Source organism: Stegodyphus dumicola, chromosome 6 (genome assembly GCF_044657685.1).
Source record: "Stegodyphus dumicola isolate Sdum_Otavi_A_Nest chromosome 6, ASM4465768v1".
NCBI lineage: Eukaryota > Metazoa > Arthropoda > Arachnida > Araneae > Eresidae > Stegodyphus > Stegodyphus dumicola.
In genome coordinates, this window is record NC_140773.1 from 218,081,114 (window position 1) to 218,106,380 (window position 25,267).

At 32.8% G+C, this 25,267-nt stretch overlaps 1 protein-coding gene across 1 annotated transcript in view; it reads left to right on the plus strand.

Moving 5' to 3' along the window:
• The window catches only part of wwk (anoctamin 8 white walker), a 73,494-nt gene that overhangs the window by 6,882 nt on the left and 41,345 nt on the right, over window positions 1-25,267 (plus strand). Inside the window, exons 2-6 of the mRNA XM_035353733.2 lie at window positions 96-342; window positions 14,021-14,256; window positions 16,815-16,931; window positions 21,478-21,608; window positions 23,308-23,469. Of these exons, the coding sequence (XP_035209624.2) occupies window positions 96-342; window positions 14,021-14,256; window positions 16,815-16,931; window positions 21,478-21,608; window positions 23,308-23,469 (893 nt within the window). The remainder of the gene's footprint in view (window positions 1-95; window positions 343-14,020; window positions 14,257-16,814; window positions 16,932-21,477; window positions 21,609-23,307; window positions 23,470-25,267) is intronic.

Here is a 25,267-nt window from a genome sequence, read left to right on the forward strand (position 1 = left end):
AAAGCTTTTTATGTTAAATGAAGTAATGATGATGAACATTGTGTTGTAATCCATTCACTGTAAAAATTAAAGTCTTAAATTTTTTTCTTGCATAGCTGGCAGACTTTTACGCAAACGAATATCAGTATCTCGTCAGCTTCTGGCAGCCGGACAAGTATGGAAAAACAGTCTCCCGAGCCACGACTGTGATGTTGTTGTTACATTTCCTCAATCAACTACAGAAGAAACATTAGTTTGGTTTTTGACACAACTGAAAACAAATGTCCCCGAACTTATGGTTGAAGTCCGTCATCACAGACATACAAATGTATATGGATTTTATTTAACTACATCATATGAAAAGTAAGTTTAATCCTAGGTTCATAAATAATCATACATTAATTATTCTGTAATTGTTTTTATGAAATAATATTAATGTAAAGATATACTATATGTCTATAATATCATAATGAATTCATATAATGATAATTTGGGGGAAATATATTTCAGGATATTTTTGGCATTTAATGCCCTCCCAAGTAAAATGGCACCATTTTATTTGGGAAGGCATTAAATGTCCAAAGTATAATTAAATGGAAATTAAATGTCCAAAATATAATTAAAACATAAAAGTAATATCTCGATAAACTGCATTTTAAATCAAAATAAAAATGGAAATACCTGTAATCTAATCTGTGCAGTACAAAATGAAAATATCCACTTGCCTTATTTAGAAATTTCTGTGTCTTTGGTTTAATGTGTCGCAAACAGAATTTCTTAACAGCATCGAAAAACTGTTTAAAATTATCTCAAGTAGAATTTGTATACGGCCTTTGCCACATGCTAAATTCATGTTGAGCATGTTGCTTTGTGTTTCGTCAGTGTGTGTTTAAACTTTACTTTTGTACTTTGTAGCATATGGTATAACTTTTCTCCCACAATATTTCAGTTGAAGTTTTAACTTTTCCATCTCAAAAATATGTTTCTTTTCAGTTCGTTCATCTTCAGCAGCTTTATCTTCATGCAAACGTTTTTCAGCTGCTTGTTCAATAAATTTTCTTTCATCAGTTTTGCTGGTCATTACATTCTTTATAAATTCTTCTTCGTACTTTTCTGAGTTTGGGATTAAATCTTTGAAATGAATCACTTTTAAATTGTTTGAGACAGAAAGACGCAAACGAACTAACACTAGTCGATCTTTTTTCCTGGCTATTCCCAAAAGTGCTACATTATCATACTTTCAAATTCCATTGAAAATTTTGCTCTTTGTTATCTTCGGGTGAAGATGAAATCAAAACTTCACGCATTTTCAAAATAATCTTTCAAAATAAAGACTTCGCTGGTGGAAGTACTAACTAAAAACCTGGAAGAGAATATCAGTCAGTGCCTTAAGAGTCTTAAACACTGGTTGTTCTGAACATGATAAATCATTCAGGTTCAGCATTAAACTGCATTTTATAACCAAAATTGTCATAAATCTAAGTATTGTTACCTTCTTAAATATTTTATTCTTCTTTGAAACTAACATTACACTTAAGATATGCATGTTGGTATTATAATAGAAAATTTTACTTGTAGAATGAGTGCATTCACATTGCAAAAAGAAAGAATTGCCAGTCATGTAAATATCTAAAGTCAGAAGATAAAATATGCTTTGAACTCCTGTTCCATTGTTGACACTTATTTTTTCAATGTCTGTCCTCTTCAACATCTTTAAAGCATTGTTTATCCTTATATAATTTTTCAGTTACTGTTATTCTATTATTTTCCCTTTTAAAATTTTTTCTTAAATCTTTACTGTTGCCCAGTGGCATAGTGAGGGGGGGGACAAGGGAGTGTATGATGCCCCGGGCACTGCTCGAAAGAAGGGCACCAAATGGTCTCCGAACAAGATTTTTATCATATCACTGTGTTTTTTTGGTTGGAGGCACCCAGGGCAAAGATATTTTCCCCCGGGTGCCAGTTATGCTCGCTACTCCACTGCTGTTGCCATATACATTTCTGAACTCTGTCATGCCATGACCACATGCTTGAAAGCTGTTGGATGGCGTGAATAATTTAATTATGCAGCACTATTTATGCCAAAAGCTGCTACACATTATTTTCTTCTTCAAGTCTACGATTATGTAGAAAGTTCTAAGGCTCAGCAATGATTTTTCAAAAATATTTTTTACTTGAGGATTAAATTCTTTTAAAAATTCCTCTGCTAAGGATATTCTCATTTAATCTTAAATATGCTATATAGTCAAAGATCTTGCGATGGAAATATTGTACATCGAGCTGAAAGCTAGTTCAGATTAGGGTTGGTTTCTTCTGAAAGAAACAATTTCTTTACAGGATAGTGGCAGAAATAAAACAATGATGCACCCATAGGGTTGCTAAAGAGAATAAATTTATTAATAGCAGTTTAACTGATTTGAAAATAAATTTTTATTATAGCTACAAAAAAATCTAAAGTAATTAAAATTAGTTTGGTATTGGTTTTTTTAATTTTTAATTGGAAATGTTTCTAGCATCCGTAATCATGTAGATTTAGGAATGTGGCTTTTAGAAACATTCAGGAACATGGCTAACAGTTTTTTTTTTTTTTTTTTTTTTTTTTTTTGTCATGATGCTTTGTGGTTTAAGGCGTAAAACTCACTAAGTCCATTTAAGAGGTTTTAAACCATAGCCAATCACTTCCACATGTGTAATGTGTAGCTGACTCAGCAAAACCTTCAACTAAATAACATTTCTTATTTGCCTCGCTATGATTAGTCAGTTCTCATACCAAGTTAACATGAAATTGAAAAAAGGTAATATCTTTAAACGAGTATTTGTAATGTACAAGGTCTGGTTGCCTAATAGTGGAATAGCCTAATAGTGGTTGCCTAATAGTTGCCTAATAGTGGAATAAAGTTGCCTAATAGGTGGAAAAAAAAATGTCTGAAAGAAGCTTTACAGGCACCGATATTGATGAATCTTCTTAAGTCTTAGTGCAGTAGTAACTGCAGAGTCCTTTATACAGCAAAATCTGCTGAGCTTTTTCCTTGGACATACTTCTTTTCGGAAACTTTCTAGCAATCCACAGATATATAGGAATCAGTTCTCACTAATTTTTAAAGGTAACAATTACTCCTGTGATCTCTCATGGCACTCTGATTTCCAATCTTTCAAAATTTGCCATTAGCTCATTCTTGATACTCTCAACATAAATCATAAAGGAACAATCCACAAATCTTACAGTTTTTGAAACATTAGCATTTGGTGCTCAGTGATCATACCCTTGTCTAACTTGAAATAAATCAGAGCTTTTTGCCATCATGATTGATATTGAACTTCCATTCAGCCTCTATAAGGCTTAATATTTGCACAAATTTTGAACGAAAAGTGTGCTTTCTGTTATTGGATAATTGTACATGATGGTGGCTCTAATAATGACTTGATCATGTAAGTGAAGGGATCAGGACTTAACACATTTAGCTATTCAGATGTATATTAATTTCAGACTTTCAGGTCAGTGTGAACTGGCTATGTTTTTTATTTTATAAAATTTTCAACATTGTTGCATCAGTTTCTTCTATTTATAATAAAATTAATGTAAAATTCCTTACCTGCTGCATCTTCAGTGTTCACGACGCCAGGCTTCTAATAATCACGTTTTCAGTAAGAGTTTCTATTACTGCTAACAAGCCATCTTGTCTTTTAATTATTTATTGGAATAAAAAGCTAATATACACTATTTACAAGGTAGGTGATAATTATTTTAAGACAGTACATTTTTAGTTCTGAGTCTTTACGCTCCTCAGAGCGGTTCCAATCTCGACTGCTTCTCGGAACTTAATTACAGCAAAAGTAAAGGAAGAGATGCCCGCCACCTAGTGGCAAGAATGTGACATCCTCCCACCTTTTGATTTTACCTCGATAAGATGGGAAAATCAAAACAAAATTTATCAATAATCAAACAAAAATTCAAGTACAACTTTCACAAATATGAAAAGTAACTAATGCTCTAAAATTAATACTTACAAAGAAGGATTACACATCTAAACATTTTCTGCATTACATTCATACCATATCCAGATAACATGTTCCAATTGACAACTGTTAGGACAATTAAATTTCTAAAATACTGAAAAGAAACAAAAATTAGTATAGCAATTTAAAAATATGTAAGAGGTTTTACAGTTTTACGTCCATATCTAGTTTGATAGTTCATATCACTGTAACACTTATCCGCAGAGTTTTTTATGTTCATGGTGAAGTCACTAAACAAGTTAGGTCTATCAAGTTCGAGAGGATAAATACGTTTCACAGGTCTTAGGAGTTCACCTGTTGCAGTTTTCACTTTGACAACACGTACTTCGTTGTCTTTCCCAGGATATAGTTCTACAACACGACCTATTGGCCAATCTATTCTCTTCTTGTTGTCGCTGCCGACAAACACCAAGTCATTTTTGTTGATAGTCCGAGTAGATCGTTTAGATGGTTTTTGCACTAGGATAGCTAAATATTCATCACGAAATCTTTTGCGGAAATGTTCTCTTAAGTTCTGCAAGAACTTGTATCTTTTTGTCAGATTAATGGTATCCAGGTAGTCTAAGTCAGGCACTCCGACGTCGTGCACATCTTGTAGAAACATTGAAGGAGTTAGTGCCGTAAGATCATTTGGATCTTCTGAAAGGTACGTAAGGGGTCTTGAGTTGATTACTGATTCGATATCACAAAGTATAGTCAACATTTCCTCATAAGAGACACAGGACTTGCCGAGAACATTTCTCAACATCTTCTTCACTGTTTGTACCAACCTCTCCCACCAACCGCCCCACCATGAAGCAGTTGGGGGATTAAACTTCCACTGTATTCTCATACTAGTTGAATTACATTGTATTTCTTTCCAATCTATCGATCTTAAAAGATTTTCAGTTCCAACGAAATTAGTGCCATTGTCGCTGTAAATAATACTTGGACGACCTCTTCTGGCAATAAATCTCCTTAATCCCAAGATGAACGCATTTGTTGATAAACTTTCTATCAGTTCAAGATGTATCGCGCGATAGACCGCGCAAGTAAAGAGCAAGATCCATGCCTTTTTTCCTTTTCGTAAATAAAGAGGACCGGCTACATCGACTCCGGTCACTTCAAACACCAGAGCATCTCTAACTCGATCTTCAGGAAGAGGTACTGGAACAGTCTCTATATTCTTTGCGCTATATCTTCTACAGCGAACACACTTCATAAGAACTTTACGTACTGTTTTTCTTCCTCTCAGGACCCAGAATTTCTGTCGAATATTGGCTAGTACGAATTGCACACCAGCGTGGGATAGTCGCAAATGGTAATCTAAAATTAACCTATGAACTAAGTCATGATTTGAGGGCAATACAATTGGACAGAGAAAATTTTCTTCTTCCTCTCTTCTAGTAATCTTGGTCTTTAACCGAATAAGGCCATCTGAGTCAAAAAAGGTACAAAGGTTGCTAACTTTAAGTTCTTTGCCAAATGCTTCTATTTGTATTATCTTGCATATTTTCTTTTCTACAGTTTCTATTTCAGGGACCGTGAGTTCTCCTGATTGTTTAGAATCTGGTCTTCTGCAGTTGTTGATAAATCTGCATATCCAAGCAGTTATTCTTAACATTTTATGGTAAGATGAATATTTCTCAAAAAAATGTTCTACCCTTTGCGTATTTAGTGCAGAAATGACTGATTTCCTTTTTTCTGAATTCACTATTTCCATGTCCGGTATTTCCTTTTGTATAGGCCATTCTTCCTGATTTTTCTTCAGCCAGTCGGGGCCCTCCCACCATCTAACTGCTAAAAGTTGTTTAGCGGTGCAACCTCTTGATGGGAGGTCAGCTGGATTTTTTGTTCCAGCAATATGTTTCCACGTTTTTGGATCCGTCAGTTTCCTAATCTCCCTGACTATGTTTTCCACAAAGACAGCCCAGACAATCTCTTCCCTTTGAATCCATGTCAAAACTGTTGTAGAATCCGTCCAAAAATGCGTTTCCACATTTTGCCATTGTAAACCATTTAAAACAGAAGAGCATAGTCTGGCACCTATCGTGGCAGCTATCAATTCCAGACGAGAGATCGTAATAGATTTCACGGGAGCTACCCTAGATTTCGATGCCAACAGATGAACTTCAACTCCAGAATTCGTCACAGTTCTCAAGAAAACTGCAGCAGCATACGCATTACTACTTAAGAGAAAAAGGCTTTTATGCCAGTTCACAAAATTTTGTTTTGTACTCTTGTCGACTTCAGTATCCCAAGAAATTCCTGTTTTCCATAGGTTCTGCAACAATACTTTAGGATACAAGAGAACAGGACTCACAATACCAATAGGATCAAATATTTTGTGTGTTACAGCGAGAATTGTTCTCTTCGTTATTATACCCATTTCAAAATATTCTAGCCAATTCAGATTCAAAGTTAAATTATCTTTCTGAGAGTTCCATAACAGACCCAATACGGGTGAAATAGTTTCCTGTTTCAAGTTATCTCCGTTATGTAACCAACCTCGAAGATTAAACTTTCCTTCATACATTATTTCTCGAGATTTTTCTATAAACTGGATCATCTCGGATTCTTTGTCAAAACTAGCAACAACGTTATCTACGTAGAAGCTACGCAAGAGTTTAGTTATCATCTCCGTATCATATGAAGAATTTGTCATGTACTTTTGTAGATGGAATTCTATAACAGCTGCCAAAAGGAAAGGACTACTCTTAACCCCAAATACTACCCTAGTATGACAAAATATTTTCGTTTTCCTTTCTTCCACATCATTCCACCAGAAAAACCGAAGCCAGTCTCTATCTTGAGGCCTTACACTGATCTGTAAGAAAGCCTTTTCAATGTCTGCTATAGCAGCAAACTTGCCTTCCCGAAATCTCAACAAAAGAGATGGAATTAGTTCTATCAAATTTGGTCCACACTCCAAACACTGATTTAGAGAAGGAGACGATTGTTTCCTCGCAGACGCATCAAACACCGGTCGAATTGGTGTTGAGCTATTTTCTTTGATCACCGGTCTATGCGGTAAATAATGTCCATAGTCAACCGCAATATTTTCTTTAACTTCTTCGATCACTCCTAAGTTACACCAGTCATTAAAAACTGCATTGTATGAAGAAAATAAATTTTGAGATAAAAGTTTCTGGGGGGTAGATTGTAGACGTTTCAACGCTAAATCCTTGTGGGTGGAAAGTGGTACATGATTCTCCGCCCACGGAAGTGCGACTTCATAACGCCCCTCTTCGTTTAGAGATACAGAATTTTCGAACTGCAATTTTGATTGCAAATCCCTTTCCTCTTTAGCCTTCTTTGTAACTGGATCTTTTATTCCGATAACATCAAGCCTCCACAGTTCTTCACAGAGTGGCATCAGAAATATGTAAAGATAACGAAAGCGTGGAAAAGGAATTTTCTATTTCGTAATTGTCAGTGTTCGCTTTCCCCATGACTGTCCACCCAAGTCTTGTACTTACAGCAACTAATCTTCCCCAAGGAAGAACTTCGATTTTACCTATAAATAAATTTGCAGCAACATCTGCCCCTAACAACAAATGAATCTCTTGGGGGTTCTCCTGAAATAATCTGCAATTTTCAAAAACATCACTGACGTAAATTCCTCTTCTTCTAAGTTCCCTAATCCAGTGTATATTTTTGATTTTAGGGACCGAAGAACATATTTTTCTTTCATCCAATACATTGATTTCGCAATTATACCGTTTATCTACGCTACCCAATTTTATTCTATAACGTTTATGTTTTTCCGAAACTTCTATGCCACCGAAAAGTCCGTGGGTTACACTTTGTTCACCTAAGCTTCTTAATTGTAACCTTTCTGCTGCATACCTGCTTATGTATGAGTTTTGACTTCCAGTGTCAATTATCGCTCGAACAAATTGGTTATTCCCTCTTCCATATATGCGAACAATTAAAGTTTGCAAATATACTTCTGAACATCCTGCTTGATTTGAAAGTACTTTATTTTCTATCTGTTCGTCTTTTTTAATTTCCGAAACCTCGACAGAAGGATTTTGTTTATTACACATAATAGTTGCATGTTGTTTTTTACAAATAGAACAAGTTATTTTTGTTCTGCAGTTTTGAGCCAAATGGTGTGGTTTAAGGCATTTATAGCAAGCACATTTTCTTTTTAAAATGTCCCTTTTTTCTTGTAATGATAAGCCGGAAACGAAACTACAGTCATAAATCTTGTGGAATTGATTACAGAAGACGCAGTTCATATTTTCCTCTCTGCATTCGGATTTTGTAAACAAATCAGTAGCGGTCGGAATCTTTGGTTTATTATGTCTATTTGAGAAACCATATGCGATTTTCGTTCCAGGGGGGGAAGAAGACTGTCGCCGATCGGATACTTTTTGCTGTTGCGAAACCGTTGACCTCGTGCGTTCACGGGATGAAAGTTCTGCGTGTAAAAATGACATTAAATCTTTTATGTTATAATCGGTGCCAACATTTTGTGTTCTATGAAATTCAAGCGTTAATTCTGAAGGCAATAACTTCAAAATCATCGGACACAGCAAAGCGCTGTAAGATTCCGATACAACATCTAACGCTTCGAGACATCTAATCTGTGTTTGTACTTTATCATACAAATTACGAAATGTTTTTATGTCATTCGCATTTTTTAATGATTCAATATTCAGCAAATTATTCATGTGCGCATTAATAAGAATGTCTCTCCTTCCAAAACGGTCGTGTAAGATTTGAATTGCTGAATCATAATGTTTCGGCGATAACGGAAGTCCTTGAACGCAACTAGCAGCTGTTCCTCTTAAATATGCTTTCAGGTAATTAAATTTGTCTACTTTGTTCAATGATTCGTTATTATGTATTGAGGACTCAAAACTATTCCAAAAAGTAAGCCATTGACTACTATTCCCATAAAATACGGGAATCGAAAGTTTTGGTAATTTAACATTAGGTGTATCTTTTATATTTTGCTGTGTGTTCGGTGCATTTAAGTCATGATTAAGTTCCTTAATCCGTTTCTTAAGCCTGAATTTCCATAACGTTATCTTCTCGCGATATTGTTCTGTAATTTCGAATTCATCTACACTCAGAATTGGTTCAACTTCCACATCGGCATTAGATAGCGTTTCGGTTTTAGCATTAAGCTGTTCTAACAATTCTTCGAGCTCATTAATACTACCTTCAGATTTATTTAATTCACTTTCGATTTTCTTAAATAGTTTTGTAACGGCAGTTCTTAAGATACTTCTTTTCTTTTTTAATTTATCTACTTCAGCCATTATCTTTCTTAGATTCAAACATTTACACAAAAAATATACGTCTCATGAAAAACAAATATTTAACTCTTACTTAGAAAACAAAATTATTCTTTTGCTGAATACTTCAAGAACAAGTATTAAAATCTTCAATTTTAATATTCAGCTTTTGAATTCACTTTATTAGAACTTTTCAAAAAACCTCGAGTCCCTGTTCGGGCGCCATAAAAATGTTGCATCAGGTTCTTCTATTTATAATAAAATTAATGTAAAATTCCTTACCTGCTGCATCTTCAGTGTTCACGATGCCAGGCTTCTAATAATCACGTTTTCAGTAAGAGTTTCTATTACTGCTAACAAGCCATCTTGTCTTTTAATTATATTTTGGAATAAAAAGCTAATATACACTATTTACAAGGTAGGTGATAATTATTTTAAGACAGTACATTTTTAGTTCTGAGCCTTTACGCTCCTCAGAGCGGTTCCAGTCTCGACTGCTTCTCGGAACTTAATTACAGCAAAAGTAAAGGAAGAGATGCCCGCCACCTAGTGGCAAGAATGTGACAAACATAAATAATTTGTTGTACTATATCTGCTCAAATTTGTATCTGAACTTAAAGGGGAAACGTGTATATAATAGTATTAATTTATTGGCCTTTTTTATTTCATAATACACGTCTGTCATAAAAATAGTTTGTAGTGTATCTTTTGGTCAACTTTGGATTAATTATCACCCTTTATACTCATTTTGGAACTACTCTTATATGCGCCCTCAGGTCCCTAAATTTGAGTTTGGCGAGAAACTCCCGCCATATTACTACCTAAATTTTTTGTCTACATTTTGAATTTTAAGCCTAAAATGTCTCCAAAAACGCGTTTTTTTGTACATGCAAAAAGTAAGTTTTGAAGACGAATTTAAGCTAAAAATCCAAAACAAAAACAAAAAATGTAGATAGTAAAAACATAAAATTTCTAACCAAAAATATTTGACAAGACTTCCATGTACACAGCGATATGTTTTAACTTAAAAAAAAAATCTACGAATTGCTCATTCTAGGCAGCGAAGAAATCTACGAACTACGCACATCTCGCTTCATAACAATAAATTTCAACAACATAACAATAAATTTTAAAGAATACCATGTACACAGTATTCTGTTTAAACTTTAAAAAAATCATCTATGAATTGCACAAGCTAGGCATTGTGCACAAATCAACCAGATAAACTAAACTAAGTTACAAACAATTCAGAAAACAACAATAACGACAAAAATCCATAGTAAAAAAAAAAAAAAAACAATGAACATAACATTCTCAAAATAATAACAGTAAAATAAAATGCACTTACCATAATACATTCCTGAATAAAATTTTGCCAGTCACACAACATCTCTGAACAAAAGTGCCACGATTTTGCTATATCACGTGTCTTTCTGAGATTCAAAATTTCGAAAGTAATAATAAAAACTTCCTCCAAAGTTAACTTACTATACCAAAACCACGATCCAAATCATAAACTCTGCTGACAACCACATACTTTACCAACAACATACCTGCCAACTTTTACGAATTTTTCGTAATTTTTACGAAAATGCGTTTGTCTTTACAATTTTACGATCGTAATCCATTTTTTACGATTTTTTTCCTTTTTCAAGTGTTTTTAGTGATTTTTGTCGAAATTTTAGAATTTTTCGCCAATTCAGCGATTTTTGCCAATTGCATCGCCAACTACCGACTACTTCGAATCCAGTAACCTGCTGTTTCTCCCAACTCGCCGCTGAACTTGTTTCTCCCACTCTTTTCTTTGTGGGATTATTTATTATTGTTTTTCCCCCCCCCACATGCTACGAATTTTCTTAGTACGTCGTTGTTACGAAATGAATTCAAAAAAACCTTATTCTCAATATTTTCGGCCTGCCTACAAAGCCGAATTTCCAACAATTAAAGAATCCTTCAAAGGAAATAACTATGCATTTTGCAATGTGTGCGTGTGTGACTTCATAATAAGTCACGGTGGAAAAAGCGACATTGTGAAGCATGTTAAGTCTAAAAAGCATGAAGTTAATGCTTCGGCTTCGAAAACGTCAAAGAAAGTGGATGAATTTTTTTCAAATTCGGCTACGAATTCGGATGCCGATGTCATTTTGGCAGAGTGTTTGTTTACTGCATTCCTCATCAAACACAACGTGCCGATCACGCCGGTCAACTTTTCAGACGGATGTTTCCCCGACTCCAAGATTGCTCAGAAATATGCTTGTGCTCGCACGAAAACATCTTCTATTGTGAACGAAATTGCTTGCGATCCACAAAGTAAAACGATAGCTGCACTCCAGAATTCAGCATTTTCTGTGTCAATGGATGGTAGCAACGACAGCGATTGGAAGCTTTACCCCATTGTTGTCACATATTTCTGTGATGTTTCCAATGAAATGAAAACTCATCTTTTGAGTCTTCCATTGTTAAATGGAGATGCTACGAGGGAAAATATTGCCTCCTTGGTAATTAATGAGTTGAAACAACTTAACATCCCAATATCAAACTGCATTTCATTTGGTGCAGATGATGCTCATATCATGTTGGGTGACAAAAAGGGTCTAGCCTCTTTCCTCAAAAAAGAACAAAATGAATTAATTGTTATTGGATGCCCATGCCACTTAATTAATTTGGCAGCAGAAAAAGCTGCCGCTGCTTTACCATTAAATATTGCCCAGCTTCTGATTGATGTGTTTTTCTATCTGGAAAAAAGTGTAAAAAGGAAAGAAAACCTAAAGAATTTTCAAGAACTGTGCTCTGGTGAAACGAGAAAAATTCTGAAACATGTATGCACGAGATGGCTATCCTTAGGCAGAGTGCTAGGAAGGTTTATTGAACAGTGGGATGCATTGCTAAAATATTTTCATGAAGAAACCAAAACGAAACCACAGATCCCATCAAATTTGGTGGTATATAAGATTCCGAAAACCAACTTTGCTTCTAATCAAAATGATTTAAAAGGGAAAAGCCAACACACAGAATCAAACCCTTTAAAAAGAAAATGCTTAGAAGACTCCTCAAACGTCAACTTTGTTAAAGAAGTTGAAGGGAAGAAGAAACAGCCTTCTATTAGCCGAGAGGAAAGGATTTTCTATATTCTTTCTTCGAATTTGAGCAAAGCATATTGTAGTTTTGTGTTAAGTACCATTAAGATTTTTGAAAGTGTAAATACCCTTCTACAATCAGCTTCGCCAAAATCTTCCCTGCTTATCCAAATTCTTAATGATCTTTTGAAAGAACTTTATACTAAGTTTGTAAAACCGTCCGCTGTGAAAAACAGTGTGTTGATTCGTGTTGCCTATAATAGTTTGGCAAATCAAAAGGATGACAATGATCTTATAATTGGAAATCAAACCAGGGAACTTGTAAATTCTTTGAAAGATCATGAGAAAAAAGAATTTTTTCAATGTGTTAGAAAGTACTTTTCCTCAGCCTGTGATTACATTGTAAGGAAGTTTCTATTGCAAAATGAAGTTTTTTTAAATGCTGAAGTGGAAAATTTGAAACAAATTGAAAATTCATCTTTTGAAAAGATTCGTTTTTTTATTGATAAATTTCCATTTTTGTTAACAATTAAAGAAAATGAATGCCATAATAATGCTTTAGATGAACTACAGAACCAATTTTCTGCTGCACAGTTTGAAGACTTTGCCAGTTCTGGAGAAGATGGACTTGATGTTCTCGTTGGTTGGTACTTTAAAAAGAATAAAAAGAGCTGATGGAACACCAAAATATGATAGACTAGCAAAGTTTTATGTGCTATTCTCGTAATTCCACACAGTAATGCTGAGTGCGAGAGAGTCTTCAGTGTTGTGAAGAAAAACAAAACTATGTTCCGTTCTTCAATTTCACCAAAAACTCTAGAAAATGTTTTAATTGCTAAATGTTATGAGGAAACTAATTGTTATGACAGGAAATTTTCCAAAGAATTTTTGGCTAAAGCCAAAAAATGCACTCTAAATTCATTGCAATAATTTTTTTGTGTAACATTAAGTTCTTGTTTTATGTTTCCTAATAAATTTTTTAGTTACTACTTAATTGAGATTTACTAATGTAAGTACAACTTTCTTTTTTCTTTTTGTATAAATTGTTATTTTTTTAATATCAAAGCATGATATTAATTCTTCGTGTTCTTCTGAATTTTGGAGAAATCTTCTGAATTTGGGGAAGAAATCTTCTGAATTTTTATCTTTAGAGGTTGGCAGTTATGTAACAAGCATTTGACTGCAAATCCACACAAGAACTATCAGAAATGCCCTTCTTCATCGAGTTCTCATAGCAGCTCTGCATTTCGGACTCTGTTTTAAAAGTCCCACAGAAATTCCAAAAATACACTTCAATCCTCATAAACACACCCGTGAACAAAAGACTCGTTAACAACTACAATATCGTACCTATTAATACTAAATTTATTTTCCACACAATCTAAAATATGTCACTCAAATCTTGCCACCACATCTATCATTACAACATAGGCCAATATCAAAACATGCACGACACGAACCAACGAGCAATTAAGCCACTCCAGCAAAAGATTTTTGAATGTCAACAGGGTTGCCATACAACACGCAATCGCACCAAAAACCAGCGCAGAACACATATTGCCATATTTGGTGAAATTAGGGCGCATATAAGAGTAGAGCCCTCATCCTTTTGTAGTTTTTATATGTTAGTTATTATATAATGCTTAAATCTAGAAGCATTTCAGATATTATATTTTAGTGACATATTTCAGAAATTTATTCATCATATATTTTTATTAGTTTACTAAAAGGAGCTGAAGAAGAAAGACTTCGTAAGCCTTTGAAACCTGAGTTTGGAGGAGGCATGAAAGAATTCGTTTATGAAGAGCGGGAATGCTTTGATCAATCTGAGAACAAGGATGTATTTTTAAGTAGTCAAGAAAGACAAAGTATAATATTAAATATGCTGTATGGTTTGCGAGCTTCTGAAAAGGATGAGCTTCTTCATATAAAATTTATTGAAGGTCAACCTATAGGTAATATTTTTTTACAACATGTTATATCTGTTTAAATATGCTATTTAGGACATATTTGTCTTGACATACACACTGTATATAATGTTTTAATAAACAGTTTATTACTTTTATATCTTTTACATAATAATTTCGTATTACTTTTTAATCTGAAATTTTTTTTTTGATGAATTTCAATTTTAGCCATTTGAAAGAGAAACAAATTATTTGATGAGAGTTATAATGTATATAAATTTAATTTTATATGCAATATAATGCTCAAATTTTTATGTTAGTAACAATAATATGCTAATGAAGAATATGCAAAGAGCTTAAATTTGATTTTATTTGTTATTTGTGTAACTGAAAGACATAATGTGAGACTCTTATGCACAAAATTGAGACCATATTCGTTTAATTTCATGCATCCATGGTATTAAATTTCAGAAGTAAAGTTATTTGAAATTGAATCAATGATTTTATAGCAATTTTTTACTTTTATTTTCAGAATGCTGATTTCCTTTTGAGTATGAAAACCATTTTGTTTATATTTGCATTATGATTCATAAATACAAGATGTATATCTTACTGAGAAATGTATTGGTATATGTTTCATAGACATAGATCATCTGTATACTGGAACGAGATCTCATTTCAAAGTTATCCACTTTTATTAAGCATAGTTTTGTGTTCACAACTGTATAAAAAAAAAGTTGCATAATTTTTATGCTTTTTATTTTATTCAGTTATTATAAAAGCTGTATGTGAAAAATACTCATTTTTCCAAGCCCTCTGATCTATGATTGTAGAACATTCAAACTGATCCCTACTGTAGTTCTAGGTATGGATATCAGTAGTTGTGATCCTAAAATATTATTAATTGAATTTTATGTGCTATTATATTTTATTACTTTTAGGGAAAGAAATACCATATTTGCTTCAAAACTAAAAATATGTGGAAGATGAAAGTACGGGAATTTTATCAATGTTCTATTTTACCATTGCTGTTTTATCAACAAGTGGTTTCACCAAAAGAGATTTATTCTTTGTTTCATGAGTTTGGTATTTGAATTACTCTTCATATATCTGGAAAATGTTCATTTTGAACATCCTAATTTCATATTATCTTTCATCGTAGCGATCTGTTTGGCCTATTCTATAGCAAGTACTAGTCTATGGTATTTTGTCTATCTTGAAGATAAACTTGGAAGTCATTATTTAAGATTTTTTTTTTTTTTTTTTTCTGATCCTTGTATGAATTTAAAATTACATCCTATATTATATGAAATTTTGATGAATCAGGTTGCAGTATCTTTGAAGTCTCCAAATGTCTTAAATTTTACTTTCTCCCTGTTCTGTTCCATGTGATTCAAATTTTAGTTATCAAAAATTTTCCAATTGGGATTTTGTATCACATTCTTGATCAATTAATAATATCATACAGAATTAGAAAGTAATTTGCTTAGGCACAAAAATTATTTTAAGAAAAATGCAGAATGTATCCCCCCCTTAAAGTTCTTAAGAATACTTTAGGAATTTCTTAAAATAACAAACAACAATAAAGTGAGAACCAAGAGCAAAGAAAAATAATAGACTGATTTATTACTCATGGGTTTTAACCCTCTCTCTGCATAATTTTTTTTATCAATGTAAGTTGAAAAATTGCATACTTTTTTTAGATATTTCACATCTACATATATTTTAGAGTTAAAATAGCCAGAAAGTTTTGTAAAAGAGTTTTTTTTTTTTTTTTTTTTCAAATATAGAATTAGACCATAAGTAAAGGTTGTCGGAAAATCGAAACTGAAAAATAATCATATAAAAGAAAAATTTTAAAAATTAATCTTGGTTAAATTGTGATTTATTTTATGAAATACAAAGGTAAAACATATATGCTAATGAAAATGTGCAAAATACTTACAAAACATTTATTAGAAATGAAGTTTAGTATTAAATTTTGAAACAAGGCTCGATACATAAGCCTACCTTGCAGTCATTGCACCAAATTCACTTTTTCTTGGAATTTCTTTGCCAGTTTCAGTTTTGAACAACAAACAACACACTGTCTATGAGTCTTTTCTTGATTGGATTTGCTGGTATATGGCCAGCAAAATGTCGAGCAATTAAGTCTTATGGGATTGAAAGTTGAACTACAGGCATCTTTGAGCTTTGAAAAGAATGTGTAAAATGGTACAAAACATGCTTGTATATTTCACAGAAATATGGACAACTAATGTCATTTGTTAACCCAGATCTGAATAAACAATTAAACATCACAGAAAACCTAAAATAAAACCATGAATGGGAAAAGAGCTGAATGCAGAGTTAAGCAAAGAGAAAAAATGCATCCCCGCGGAAATCGCTGTCATGCAAACTTCTAAGTTACCTGTGGAAATTGTGGGATATGCAGCGAGAGGGTTAATATTACTGCCTTAGAATTCCTTCCAGTAGTTCCTTATGATGTTCTGCATCATAATAGCTGATGTGCTGCTGCTGCATCATAGCTGATAATATATGTGATAATAACTGTTTTATACTATATTTAAATGATGATTGTTCATACATTTATTATTTGCTTTTAGTTCCAAAATGTTTAGCTGAAGGTGTTATATCACAAGTTTTACCTTTGCACAGTTCAGAAGATCTTAATAAACTGAAAAAGACATGGATGCAGGCATTTATGAAGCCTCAACCATTGAGTAAGCATTTTAGAACATGTAACCTGTTTGTAACATTTAGTGTTATAAGTGTTCAGTCTTAAATGGCTGCATCCTTTATTTAATTGATAAAGGTTACCTTCATATTCTTCTTTTGTGTTGTTTATTGCATCCTGTAGGAAAATCTTTAACACAACCTAGAAAACAGTACATAATTAGTAAAAATAAATCTGTGGGAGGTGTAATCCAAAGTTGTCTTTTTTGCCTAATTTTTGTCTTTTATATAGATGTATGCATCTTCTATAAAAAGATCATTTGTTTCAGAGAAATGCCCTTAAGGCAGCATTTCTGTCATATTAAAATATTGACAAACAACTGGTTGAAGTAAATAATCACACAGACTTCCATTTCTAACAAATTATTGGTTAAAAATGAAGTTTTGTCGTTGATTATTGATTTACTTTAGTAACAAGTTATAGGCAGTGACAGTAAATTTGCATTTCACTCTATAACATATTATTAAAAAATTAACTATGTGGGCTCATTTATTATGTAATATGGCTAGTAATTTGTTAATATTTTAATCTGGTTCTGATGATGTTTTTTAGAGTAGTCGGTAAAAATATATTTACAGATGCCCATTGGCGATTTTTGGTGGTATGCGGATACCGATTTTGTGCAGTTCTTTGACTTGTTATTTTGGCTTTGTGTGGCGGCGATTTTTTCACCAAAAATCACCGCTACACAAAGACAAAATAACAAGTCAAAGAACTATACAAACTCGGTATCTGTGTACACGACCTATTTTCACTTTAAAAAAAAAATCAGAGAATTGCACAAACTTGGCATTGCTCACCCCCTTGACTTTATCCATGTACACATCAACCTAGTTTCGCTTAAAAAATCAAAAGAGCAACCAATTGTACAGTAGAGCCAAACAAAAAATATGTAAATGCATTACTCAATAAAATAACATAAAAAAGGAAATTCATCATATGCATCTAAGCACTACACAAAGCAAATATCGTATTACCTTATTTAGAAATTTCTACAACTTCAGACTGCGGCATATAAAATTCCTTAACAGCATCCAAAAACTTCCTAAAATTATCTGAACTAGAATCTGTATAACGACGTTGCCACATAAATTCACAAAAATAAGAGTAAAAAATATTCTTCGTAGTGCCAGTATCCTCCGACGTTCAACCATACACATTTCCATCCTACACACAGAACAATTATAATGGCTACTAACCTTCATTTACACACCACTCAATTAATGCTCTTTTCCCTTTTCATTCTAAATCCTACAAAAGCTTCAAATTAATCTTAACACATTCAGCCATTCTACCATCTAAACCACAAAACAAGCAATGTGTTTCCTAACCAACACACACCACAAGCCCTTACAAATCTTTCCCATCATTCAAAATCTACCTCAACCAATTATGTGATAATAGGGTTTCCATAACATTCAACTACTCAGATTACTATAAATAAAACAACAACTTGGCGATAAGTGAAACAACCACTTCGCGATAATACCTCAATCTACTCTAACCGAGAAGTCTTTAGATTTTCCAACTGTGGGCAGTCAGTATTGATATTGAAGTTAGAGGGTTTGCATGTGTGCATAGTAGTAGACGAACCTTTATTAACCAGGCCCTTATCAACCAAGGTCTGTATTAAGTGAACTACCAATTGATTTAAATAAATCATTAAATGATTCTTTGGCCTATCATATCAGTGATGAGCAATCTAATCATCTTCTTGTTGTGCATTACAATAAAAGATGTTGTTTACATGTATTAAAGGTGAAAGCAACGCTAACAGTCAAACACCAACTGATAACAAATTCACTGTCGGGTTTCAAAGAACAGAATGATGCAAATACATTGAAGATGACATTTTGGAATGCATGGAGGTAAAAAGCAAGAAACCAGGTTTTGAGTGATAAAGAAATCATTCTGCTGGAAGAAATAATAAAAAGTGTAGTGATAAAATGATGCTGAGGATGATGATGCAACAAATAATGTGAAAATTAGCCATGCTGAAACCTTAGACAAATATCTTTAAAATTTAGAATAACATCCTAATGCTTTTTCCGTCAATCTTTTGTTGATCAAGAAAAATGTGATAATGCTGTGGCTGAAGACGTTAACAAGACTATCACGCACACAAAAAGGAAAAGTAGCTGATATTTTTGAGAGGGAAATATTGTGTCATAAAACTGCATCAAAGTAGCAATTAACTTATATCTTCTGTGCACAGACAGAACTGAATTATCAAGAATTAATTTGGTTTACATAAAATCAAGATGAAGACATTGTAATTGTGTTGTGACATCACACTTATCCATTACTGTGCTGATTTACACTGCTTGGTGACAGTTTTGCTGATATGCTTGATTTTTCAAAGGGTTATATAAAATTTTAAAAATATTCCTGCTACTTGAGTTTTTCAATTACCGTATTTGACGGCATATAAAACGCACCCTTATTTAGAAGGCCACACATAAAGGAAAAAAGTTTCAATAAGCCGTGCAACAGCGCAGTACCACAATAACTTAAAATGTGGTTTCTTTTAGTTCTCATGTTTCATAAAAGGCAAACATTGAATGCAATTACCAAACATATTTTTATTAAGGAAAATTAACAAACGGCAAGCTATTTTGAACATGATATGTAAATTTCAATAATGAATAAATGAATGAATGGCAAGCAATCAAACATAATATAAAATAAAGCAGAAACAACAAGAAACACAGATTCAAGGAAAATGTTGCCTATCATGAAATTAGACTTTAATCACTTTCAAAACCATAAAAATCCGTTTCACTATCATCATCATCGAAAACGAGAATATCGTCATCACTACTGTTTCCGTCATTGCTAGTATCACCTTCTTCGAATGATGCGTCGTCTTCTGTTCCATCAAGAGCATTACTGATTCCGCACTCCTTAAAGGATTTAACAATTACTTCAGCCTTTACGTCCTCCCAAGATCTTTTTACCCACTCGCACACTTGTGAAATACAGGGCCGCTTCATTCTACCTGAGGGCGTGATGTGGCTCTCCTATCCACTTGTTCCATTGTTCTCGCACTTTTTCCTTAAATGGCTTATTCACCGATACATCTAAAGGCTGCAATTGGCTAGTCAATCCACCAGGAATGACAGCTATCTGGGTTTCTAATTCTCTCACTCTTCTTTGTGGTTTCAGTTCAGTGGGCGCTAAACTGATCCAAAATCAAAAGAGAGGGTTTTCTTAAGAGTCCACCAGGTCGCCTCGTCCATACGTTCCGTAACCAGTTTCATTCCAGCTTTGTCCATCCAGCCTTTCGGATGAACATGAACGATTACACCTGTTGGAAGTTTTTCTTTTGAATATGAAAAATGGTGGTAGTTTTGTGTCATCAGCACAACATGTTAGAACTACCATATATCGGGTTTTTTCATGACCTGTGGTTTTTATGGTTTTTGATTTAGACTCTTTGATACTCACAGTCTTGTTGGATGGTACATCAAATGTGAGTGGAATTTCATCCATATTTCCTGTTTGACCGAGCTCAAAAGAAGTTTTCTTGCGTGCGTTTACTATAACAAACCTATGAAATGCTAGTATTTTTTCTTCATAATCTGCTGGCATTTTCTGTGCAATAGTTGTTTTTGTGCATATTGATAAGCCTTGCCTTTTCATGAACCTGTAGCACCAGCCCTCAGACTCTGAAAAGTTCTGATTCCCATGTTTTTCTGCAAATCCTTTGGCCTCATTGATTATCATTTTGGTTGAAACACTTATCCTAGATTTCCTCTTATCTATCACCCACATTTTTACGGCATTTTCAAGTTCAGGCCAAGATGAAGCTGGGCATCGAAGGTTATGTTTTTGTTTTTTAGCAGTCTTCAGTTGATCTTCCTGCATTCGCCAAGTACGTATCATTTTTTCGGTAGGTGGTGGACCGAAATGCCTTGCTGCTGCTCTGTTTCCATGCACTTTGGCGTAGTTTAACACTCCTAGTTTATACTGAATTGTATAGCTTAATCTCTTGTTTCCTGTAGTCATATTATTTTCCAGAGTATTTTTTTTAAACAAATAGTTTTAAACACTGATATCGACATATTTATACAGAGTATCACTGATACCAACACGTGTGTTGGCTGAGTAAAAGAAAGTCTATGTAAAGAAGTAAAGGCTCCATAGATGTAATGTGGCCGTCGAACCTGTTCGATCATCAACATCAGCTTTGAGCTTTGGCGCTTTTTGGCGACAGATATTTCACGCATGCGCAAATAATTATGGCAGATGTAGAAAAAGTTATGTGTGTCTAGACCTTTATCCGGGCTAAAAATAGCATTCAGTATTGAAAGTTAACCTGTGTCCTTCATGTATAAGATGCAGGTAACTTTTTTGAGACCAAAAAAAGTGCGTCTTATATGCCGTCAAATACGTTAATTAGTTGAATGTCAGGTAGTCTAGCTTTCAGTGTAATACATAAAAAGAAATAATACATACTGCATTTTAAAAATAATATTTTTTTAATATTATTAAATCAGCTGTTGTTTTAAATTTTATATGTTTATTTGCAGATGATATTTGTGATTATTTTGGTGTAAAAATTGCCATCTACTTTGCATGGTTAGGGCATTATACTAAAGCTTTGACGATGCCTGCATTTTTTGGACTGTTTATGTGGCTGTGTTATTATGGAAGAGATCAGGTAAGTTTTTTTTTCAAAGTTTAATTTCTTTGTACCTTTCCATTTTATGGGGAGGATGATCATTTTTAAAGTGCTCATTCTACAGCAGAGTATATACCATTATCAGAAATGTGCTTAAATAGAGTAACTTTAATTTCAAAAATTGTTGATTTTTGTCATTATAAGTTCCTTGAGATGTGTATTCTTGCAATTATAATTACATTATTGCCATGAAATCCTAGAAGCTGTTCAAGATTCTTCTGAAAGATGATTTTTTCTTTCTTTTTCTTTTCTTGTTAATGTCACCCCCCTTGGCTTAACGGATGTTACAAATTGGCATCTTTTGTATTCAGCATCAATCTCAGACTGAGTAATAGGAGCATTGTAACCTTTTCCCATTATTTTTGAACATGTGTTTGCCAAAAATAATGAGTGTTTCAATTCTCGCGCAGCAAAACTGTACATGGCAGAAGGTACTCAGTAGCAATGTAATAGCAAAAAAGGCTAATGAAGCATTAGAATAAGAACTGAGAATTTGTTCAACAAAATTCATTTGCCTTTAAGTTGAGCCAAATGTGTGTGGAAGAAGAGACAAATTGTGAAGAATAATAATCTTGGATAATTGTCCTGCAGTATCAACTTGAAATAAAAAAACCTATTTCATCAATTTGCTATCTATGATATCATAGATAGCACTGCCAAAATGTGTCATTAGACCGTTGGCAGTGTATCACTAGGTACTGGAAAATACACAAGTACATTTTTCCTTTCCAAGTGTTATACCTGTGTTAAAAAACTAACCTTCAATAAATTTTTACCTGTAAATGATATTAAAAATATATTACTTCCTTACTATTAAACCATCCCTTATTTAAGCAGAGCTGAGAGCCTATTTGTTAATGGACTGTATTAAAGTATCTCTTTATCTCAGAACTCTTTGTGGATTTTTGCCAAATGACTGGCAGTATTAACCATGGTTACTTATAGTCTGCCAGTTTTTTTAATATATAAATTTTTGAAAATTTTATATTGAACTCTTCAAAGTGATAGACTGTAATCTGATGATTTTATATTGAATATTTTTAATTATGTACTCAAAAATAATGGTCTCTTTCAAAATTGATCGTCAAAGAGCAGTAGTTACCATGGGAGATTTCATTGTATATGAATTTTTTTTTATTATTTGTAATTTATTTATAATATATTTATTATTTCTAATAGAAATTTGATGATTTAGAATTGTCTAATAGGCCTCATATTGAGAAACAAGTTATATGATATATATTCTTATGACACTGATGATATATATTCTTTAATTACTAACAAAGAACCAAAGATTTTGAAATATTCAGATATTTACAAAAAGCATGCAAAAACAGTTAGAAATCCTGCTATATGCAAGATAATAAACAGCCTAAATCTGATTCAGTTATAAATACTTACATATTTATTAAGTATAAAAGCATGTAACGTTTTATATGCAGTATCAACTTGATATGCTTTTGTATTTTATCGTATATCATTTGGCATAATGGTTGAAGTTATTACACTTGTACCCTGGAGATTTAATCTACTCCTTGAATTTTATGTGTAATGATTTCATTTTGTGCATTATATTTTTTCCCCTACATTAATGAATATTTTTAAATATTTTCTGCATATTATTTGATTTTTATTGTACAAACAGGTGAGATTTTATCATAAAAATCTTTTCCTTTAGGCTACAGAGGATATCTGCTTTGTTGTTTTCGCATTATTCAATGTTTTATGGGCAACACTATACTTGGAATCTTGGAAAAGGCATTGTGCTGAGTTAGCATATCGCTGGGGTACTTTAGACATTCAGAATGAGCTACTTGCAGAACCACGACCTCTTTTTACTGTATGTGGTATTATGAATAATTTCTGTGATATTCAAATTAATTTCTAAGTCAGACTTGCATAAATTTGTTAAAAGTGAATAGTGTTTAAAGATAATTATTTACCTTTTAATACTTTAAAACTTTTGTGTGTGTGTGTGTGTGTGTGTTTGTATGTGCATACATATGAGGAGAGATATTCTATTTATTGAGGAGAGAGTAATATAAGTTATTAAGAATAATTAAGTTTGCTTTTAGGGCATTTGTTCGAAATTTATTTTCAGTAAGTAATTCATATTGAAAATTCTCATTTTTTATTATGAATTATTTATATATTTGCATTGTTCTTTATTTAATAAAATTGCTGTTTTAGTGAATAAGAAGAATAAATACATAAGTATTATAATTCATGCATGTGTTTTGATTCAAGCCAAATACATCTTTCTGAGCAGTATAAACAATTAAATTTATTTACAACTCTGTGTACATAATAGAAAGTGTTTTCTTTTGCCCATATTGCACATATCCTTTCATTTGCTTCTTAAAGAGTTTCAACATACAATTTTCAGAGCATTTAAACATGATGTTTGTTCTATCACAGTGGAATACCAGTTCCCTTCCTTTGATGATTTGTGTTTTTTAATTACTGACAAAGAATCAGATATTTACGAAAAGCATGTAAATACAATAAGAAATCCTGCTATATGAAAGATAACAATCAGCTTAAATCTTATTCAATTATAAATATCAAACTTTCAAAAACTTTTCAAAAGGGCATACTGCTAAACACCAATTTTTTTAAAAATTATATTAATGAATGGAAGTTAGATTTATGCATTCAAAATCTCACTATTGTACTTGCATATTAATTTATTATTAACATTGCATGACATAAAATTTGAAATCAAAACTCAATTTTCCTTGATTGATACATATTAGCTCTGTAAAGTATCACATGTATAATCAATCAATCAATAAATTATATAAATCAATTATTAATTCATTCTACACCCCAATAGAAGTCGAACACTGGTACAGTTAATGCTGATATTGAAAAAAAAATCTGCCACACAATTTTCTGAATTTCCCTTCATGTTGTGTGTACTGCAGATATTTATATGTGGTACAAATTTGTTTTCAGTCTCAAGAGAAAAAGAGAGGACATTCAATTCAAATAATTTGCAGCATTATTAAATATATTTAATAAAATTTCAAGAAACTAAAAGCAAATTTCTCCGCTTTCAAAGAAACAGGGTTGCCATGCTATCTGGAAAACCTGAAAAACCGGGAAAGTCAGGGAATTCGAAAATTGACTAATAAAATCAGGAAAAAGTCACGGAATTTAAATATTTTGGTCAAAATCTGGAAAAGTCGGAGAATTTTATACTGCAATTCTTAAAAAAAAAAAAAAAAAAAAGAGAGAGAGAGAGATTTTCACGGCAACATCGGAAGAAGCGATCACTTTCCTGGCAAATCATGTATCGCGTGAGCCTCATTCGAACAGCTGGCATAGAGCCAAATTTCGCAGCACCAATCAGATTGTCTTTTAGAAAGACATCTAGTTTCCAGTAACCAAAGAATTTGTAAGGGATCCTACAAATTCTTTGCAGTAGCCTCAAGAATCCAGAGATTTGCATGCGCATGTGCAGTGCATGTTGAAAGAAATTAAATTCTCCCCATTCTCATATAAAACAAAAATCTTTTAAACCTTTTCTTCTTTCTTAAATGTCTTACTTGCCATTTTGCAGTAAAATAAAATAATAATAATATAATAATAATAAGTCGTCTAGGCTAACCATTTAATATATCTCTATGAGCCAA